At 40.4% G+C, this 7736-nt stretch overlaps 1 protein-coding gene across 1 annotated transcript; it reads left to right on the top strand.

Moving 5' to 3' along the window:
• Positions 1–6834: 6834 nt before the first annotated feature.
• On the top strand, positions 6835–7524 carry LOC119553559. The gene is made up of 2 exons (XM_037864003.1): positions 6835–7220; positions 7296–7524. Exons 1-2 carry the CDS (start codon positions 6921–6923, stop codon positions 7413–7415), a joined length of 420 nt encoding a protein of 139 aa, XP_037719931.1. The 5' UTR covers positions 6835–6920; the 3' UTR covers positions 7416–7524.
• Positions 7525–7736: the final 212 nt, after the last annotated feature.

The following is a 7736-nucleotide window of genomic DNA, read 5'->3' on the forward strand; positions in this document are numbered from 1 at the left end:
TGGAGTGCAAGTGAACCAACGGATGAGTAATGGAATTCCCATCAGGCAAAGTCCGCAATGTCCGAATTTGATGGAACCTCTTGATAAGGTGACTTTGACAAATGAAATTATTTGGTGAATGGGGAAATATGGGGGTACCATAAATCAGTCCAAAAACGAGCTACTAGCTTTTTTTATTAGATCTATATAAAGGCAGGGGTGTTTTAGATCATTTAATTTACAATAAATATCTGGTGAATATAAGTAGTCCCTTTGTGTTTTTTAGAAAGATCTCGATGTTCTGCGTACATCCAATACTGATAAGATAAGCACCCTGTTAAAGCTTGAAATCATCCCATTATGACATATTCCCCTCAGTAACATCAATCTAGTCATGTTCCACCCGCTGAAGCTTAGATTCTCATAAAATGACTCATAGATTGGCCCAAAAATGTGATGAAATTCCACCATTTGGCATTTAAGTGTCTGTCTGATAGGGGAAAAATGCCGGTGATAGCGATCTGACATTGACATTGCCGTCCAACCTCTACATTTGTAGCACACTCTATTGGAATTCTTACAAGGGCCTCGGCTGTTCTCGTAGAATACGTATATTGAACCCGATGACATCGCCAGAGTGCCTGAGCTGTTTTTCGTAGCAAAGATTAATTGGCAAGACCGAGGCACCACTGCCGAATAATTGGGGAAATACCCGATATTAACCTGCCTTGGCCCCTGGGGAATAAGTTTTAGGTGCATATCCAATGAGTGCGAATAACTTGTGACGCATTACAGAGATAATACACCGATCTGATGAGCTGACCAGTCCGACGATTTCGGGCAATCAATCAAAATCGAATATAGAATCGGCAACTGGCCGGAAATGACCCACTCGCCGAGTGCCACGTACTAACTAACGATGGCTCTAAATGCCTGTTAGCACTCGAATTTAGCGACTCGCCAAATAAAAAAACGAAAACCCGAAAATCTGAAAACCCCTCCATATTAGTGTTTGTGTCTCTGTGACGACGCCGACTTGTGACTGAAATCCGCAGTTCCAGTCTCTCGAATTGGGGTATATATTATATATATAGGGGTATCTGGTAAACCGTAAATCTGGTAAATCATGCAATCGCACAGATACATCAGAGAAGCACGCGCCGTTCAACTGAACGTGTGGCCAATGGATCTCTGGATCTTATATATTTGCTAGAGTGTGGAAAGTTTCTGGCTGGATTATTTGGGCTGGAAATTGACACAGCATGATAATGAATGCAATACCAATCGATTATCACTTTTAAACGACGACGCGTCGCTCCCCAACGCAAGGCGGTTAGCGAATTCTTAATGACTAGCACACGGCGTGAAGGATTAGGTTTTTCTCGGGAAGCTATAGGCTAAAGCTATAGCTCCAGATTCAGATTCAGACTGAGATTTTTAATCCCTGCCTGACAACAGCGGTGATCACGCGACACGAGCTCTCTCGATGATTATGCAAGTTTTCGCAATGCCAACAGCAAGATGCGTCAGTCCGCCAATCTCTAATGTCTGATGTCTGATGTCTGCTGGTTGGCTTAGGGGTAATTAGCACCGCTAAATCACAGACTACTGACCACTGATCACCCTGTCCCCTTGATCACTTGATCACCTTCGCCGGCTCCTCGGTTTTAGCCAGTCTAGTCTGGTCTAGGTGTTAAGTGCGCCGCAGAGCCGTCAATTGCGTCAGGATTGCTGGGATTACTGGTGCAATCCCCTAGGGTCTTAAGCCTTTGGGCGCCTTTTTCGTTAGCCAGGATTAGGCAATCCTCGTGGTTTGACCACAGGTACAACAATGAACAAGTTGCATAAGTTTGCCCAATCCGGGTGACTGGTTCCATACGGAAACTAAATACGATTGTCTGTGGTCGCGATAAGTTTCTTCTGAAGACCTATCTTGTAACGGAACGGAAATGTAATGGAAGATTACTTTCCTAGAATGCGAAAGGAAAGAGTTCAGGGCGATTTCTTGGAATTAAGGTTGCTCTTATCAGAAAAGAATGTAAACGTTATGTTTCGCATTAGTAATATTACAATTCTTTGTATATTAATTAGCTTATAAGGTTTTCTTTTGTATATGAAAGATAAAAAAAAATCATAATTAAAAAAAACACTTTTTATATTACATTTAATACATAGTTTCCGAAATGTATTTATTGATCGATCTTTTATTCTGATCGTAAAAGTTTTTACCATATTCATCAGATGAGTACTTTTACAAAATTTAAATATATTTAAATTAATATATCTGATATTCAACCCCTAAGCCGTAAAAACCTACCAGGTTCTTTTGAACATAAAAGAGAATTTAAAATAAAAACCCTCATTTTGGAAATGTTTCAAATCCTCATAATATCGTAAAGATATTTGGAAGTATAGACCATGCGACCCAAGATCGTGCGGAATTCTTCGTTTTATCTTATTACCAACCCCCATTGCCTTCGACTGGCTCGACAAACATCGAAGCACGCATATTCATAAATATAAATCCCACCCTCCGCATTCTGGGTGTATCGACATAATTTGGCCTTGAGCGGTTCAAGTTCGGCGGCGTCACTCGCACAGAGAAAAACAAAGCGGCGAAATGGAAACAACACAATCGAGCACTCAAACAAAGCTGTTTCGCTTTTGAATATTGAAGCTGCAATCTGGCACCCCCTCCACCCACAAATAGCAAAAAATAACACCCGCACATTGGATGGGATCGGATCCAGTCGCAGTCGCAGTTTTTGGATCCAGTCCCATTCACAGTCCCCTAAGTTCCGTTCCCAGATAGCGCAGTTCAAAACTGAATTTACTTTGTTTTACTTTTGTTTTTTCTCATTTTATTTCGTTTTTTTTTGTACTGACAAAGTTCCGGCTGAGCGCCAGACATGGAACCGCACATGCCAGAGCTTCAAGTGATGTTTTTGCTGCATACGCTTATGTGTACAATGAACGCGCCTTGTGGGTTGGGCTGGGTTTGGTCGCATTTAGTGACTTTATTGCGCATACGCCGCGTGAGCCATTGGAATTGCTATTTACTGTTTCGTCTCTGGTTGCCTTGTTTTGATCTGCCACTGGCGCACACCCCACAAACCCGATCCACGATCCACGATCGACGATCGGCAACCAAGTGGGTCATTGGACGAGCCAAAATATGGCGTTTGCACGATTATATCGACCTTGGCCGACCTTGAACGTCGTTAAAAGCATTGTTAGCTTAGCTCGTTCAGTTGCCAATAACAAAAACAAGAGCGGTCATAAAATGAAAAGTTATTACCAATTGTTTGCGCTGTTGTGATTGGCCCTACTATTGGTCTAGGGCAATTGTAAGAAAGGAACTGGAAAAATAGTTAGCATTTTTACCTAAGAATTAGTTAGTATAGGGCCAAAAAACAGAAAAGCAACAAACAGACTATCATTAGCAAATTTACATTTTCTCAACTTTATAGTTTCATGTTCTTTTAAATAAATAAATAGTACTTATTACTCTCAAAAAATATTAGATTTTCGCTAATTGATCTATTTATTCAAGCCATCTATTTTCCATCTTATTTTAAATACCATATTATCAAAACACCTTTGCGGAAAGGCAAGAAGATGCCAATAAAAATACACTTGGTACATATTAAGTGTTGTTTTTGGCTCTGCCTTTGCTATTGTCTGAAAAGCAAGGTATTAAAGAACCAAAAGGAACGGTGGTATTTATCTTAAAAACATCTTAAGTGACCTCGCATGCTATCCAGAAGCCAGATTCTTGGAACTGATAAAATTTAAAAGATTCTCATATTTTTTTAAGACCATCCTAATTCATATTCAATTTAATCATCATAAAACAATCACGCCACTATAATTTGACTACCGAAATATAAGCTCGACTACATTTGGATATCTCCATACATAATAATAGTAATTAATATGAAGCCGGTGTACGGTCGCAGCCAATTATAAATCAACAAATGATACCCCAACCAGTCTTTAGCTTTCCCCCTGTCTATATGTCGATATTGTCGCTTTTTTTGTTCGCTGTTGTTGTCATATGATTTGGCCTTACTATGCTAGAGCTACTGTATAATTCCCGGCCGCAAAAAAAAAACCGAATAACCGAAAATAAACAAAATATTCAAACAAATAAGCGAACAAACAAGCTGCTTCTAGTTATTTGCGACTGATTTATGGGGAATTCCAGGTGCGTCAGCTCGAGTGGTTCTGTGGGTCGTAACTCTGGCACTGACACCGAATTGGGAGTCCAACTGTCGAAGTCAGTATCCCCTGATAAAAATAAAAAATGTTTTATTAAATGTAAACAGCTCGCAAGGTAACAAATAAAGCAAGCACGAGATAAACCCGAAAAAGTCTTGCGGAGGGGGATTAGTACGACTTAGACTTTGTCCTTTGGGGGGTAAATGTTTTCCAGAAAATTATAAAAATAAGTTTATAACTTCTTCTCTTTAATCTTTGTCACTACAGGCTATCAGCTAGCCTGGACTCTGGCCAAAAATTCTGATTTGCTTTTTTAAATGCAGCTTTTAGAGTTGCTTTACTGTGGTGTGAGTTATGGTGCTAACCTTTATTTCTTTACTTATAAATTTTTTTTTTTGTCCACCAGCGAAATTCCAAGCAAGGTGACTTTTTCCGCCGTCTGCTTATTTCTGGGTGCGAGTTTAAAATGCAAATTTGTTGCCATCGGACTCTAGGCCCCGATCATAATGCTCACAGATCTTGGTTTATATGCGAGTATGTTGATTTCTAGTATTTTCTGTGCACATAAAAATAAAAGGTATTAATTAACAATAAAAATAACTTGACTGGAGGCACGCTTTGGTGTTATTTCATCGGCTTCGGGGCACAAATGAGTAACAAATGAGACAAAGCTGCCAAAAAATCACAAAAACCTTAAGAAAGCGACCGTCCAATGGCAACAACAATGCCATCCATCTTCAAACCGAAACTCTTTTGTTATTTGTGATATTTTTGGCACTGTTTATTTATTTATAAAGCAGTCACAGTCGCAGTCACATTTGTTTTTCTTATGGGCACAATCAATCTATGGCGCGAAAGCCAAATATAAATCGATCGCTAAGACTTAACCGCAAACTTAGCGCCTTGGGCTCAGGCGGAGATATCGTGGCCCGACTTTATGACGCAAGTATCACGTCTGGATACTGGATATCCAATAACTAATATCCAGTAGCCAGCTGCCGGTGGAGTTAATCCGACCGATCTGACCGATCCGTTGCTAAAAAGTCGTGAGAAGGGCCACCACTGTTGACAATTCACACCCATGGACCGTCTAGAGCGGAAGATTTTTTGTTGGATTCCTACGCCATGGAAAACTACAGAGAGTTTCTTAGACCCCAGACCCCAATTTGCTATCATTAGATAGACTCGCTCCAGCGTATTTACAGGCTTTTACGACTTTTAACACCTGATAACATTTGATTTAGATGTCACAATTAGCGGATGACAAAAATTTCCATATCAGTGTGAATCTCTCTGTCTGGATTGTCTGAAGATATTTTTGATGCTCGTTCCGCTTCGTCTCGGAGATTGGCCTATTTTTAGAAAGGCCACGTGCAGCTTGATATCCCATAATGACATTCTAATCATTATGAATAAGAGGCCAAGAATTGACAGGGCTTTCAGGAGTAACTATCCAACAGAATGGCAAGGCTTAAAAAGAAGTAATTCTTCAAAAGCATTGCAAATAAGTATATATAATTTTACACAAATATTTACATTAATTTACAAGCAAAGCATTTCCTGAGATTATTGGTTTAACAATTAGTCAGTAGACCATCATTTTCAAATGATTCGTATGAAGTGGAAGAACTTTGATAAGCCTATTAAACAGTTCCGCATAAACAACGCTCCTTATAAGGTCACGCGATTGGGCATTATCGATTGGTAATTGATAGGGTTGTATCGTGGTAATATTTTAATTTTAGCTATCACATTCAGCGCCCTCCGTATGGCAACATAGCAAGTATCACCATCCGGAAATGAGTCGAGCCCCGAAAAAACGAAACTTGTATGGTGTCACGCGATTAGATCCGCACTTCGAACGGATATTAGATGGGTGGGTGTCTGATTTGCCAGACGAAATCATGCTGATTGCATGCATCGTACGATCTGTTGGCTGATTCCACCTCGGGTTCCTTGAGTTCCGGCACCCGGCGGCTGACGTCAAAGTCTTTAATCGAAAGTCGAGGCAGTATGACCCACATACAAACATTGAAAGCACAAGTGTTGGCCTAGCCCTTAGTAGCTGACTAAAGTCGGCCCGGGAACCCAGATAAGGCCCCAAAAGAACGCGGATCCCATGCACCGCACCACGTACTCCTTGATGGGGTGTAGAAACACACTGTGAAAAATAGTCTGTCCTTAGATGGGATAAACATTTTAGGGGTATACATACGTTTTATATTTTTGTTTTACAACTTTTTTCAGATGTTCTTCGGTCTTCCTTAAAATGTATACAAAATTGAATGCCTCCAGTATAGGCTTTTAATCCATTTGTATCATAACCTTTCTAAAAAAATAAAAGATCTTTATATTTTCAAAGAACTATAACGATAACCTTTTATAGGTTCGGCTAGCTTGTTTTGGAAAACGGTCTTTATATAATACTATACATATAAGTTCCCTAACTTTATATACTATAAAAGATATATAGTACATGTTTACCCATATACTATTTTATTGGTTGGTAAATAATAGCCCCGCTCTTTAAATGTTAAAATCGTAAGCAACACATGTTTTTTCCAGTGCTTTTGCCGAAGACGTCTACGTGCGCTGCAGTGCGGAGCACGAGCCGACAGTCGTTAATTTCACCATCCGCCTCCGCCCACAGTGAGCACTCCGATAAGCCGCCCGCATGGTACAGCACATGTGAGTGAATATTTATATATATATAGTCGTATATGACTGATTGTCTGCCGAGGCCCAAGACGTCGGTCGTCGTAAACAGCTTATCAGGTCGGCGAGGCGATGTGGTTACCCGTCGAAACCGCTGGAACGGCAACCAGATCGAGAACCTGTCACAGACAGGGGCCGAGACACCGGCGGCAACATGCAATAATCACCCGGTTGGGCAAAGTACACCGGCCGACCGACGTCATCGTGGAACGCTGACGCAACGACCTTGTCGAACGGCCCACCTCCCGTCGATCCCACGACCCACCCACCTTGATGACGCCAGCCCAATGTCCAACCTGCCGCCGGTGAGTCACTAGTCGCCAGTGACTCTCATTAGGTTTAATTCGATGACTGGCATTTCTGCGGATCACATATTGCAGGATGTTGGACGACTTAGCTTTTCTTCGGAATCTTGGAATCCCACTGAGCAATGCAGTGATTTGGATGGAATGCAAAGCGGAACTGGCTGGGATTACGATTGGATTTTAATACGGAACTAAGGTGGGCTTACAATATTATTTACCCAAATCAAAATGCCTAGACTATTTATGAACACTTTAATGTATACTATTTTATTCAAAGATATTAAATTTTTAGTAAACCACCTGTCATAACTTCGACTTATTATTATTATTATAAACTTATTGTCCCTTGTCTAGGTTATTTTAAACAACATTTTTCGTGCTAACATTTTTTAAGAATTCAAAATAGTTAACAAACAGCTATAAGAAACCACCATATCATAAACATATGTACGAGTCCCAACCGACTTAAGTGATTTGTTTTTGATGGATTTGAAAGATACCGAATTGAAACATCGC

Source organism: Drosophila subpulchrella, chromosome 3L (assembly GCF_014743375.2).
Source record: "Drosophila subpulchrella strain 33 F10 #4 breed RU33 chromosome 3L, RU_Dsub_v1.1 Primary Assembly, whole genome shotgun sequence".
Taxonomy (NCBI): domain Eukaryota; kingdom Metazoa; phylum Arthropoda; class Insecta; order Diptera; family Drosophilidae; genus Drosophila; species Drosophila subpulchrella.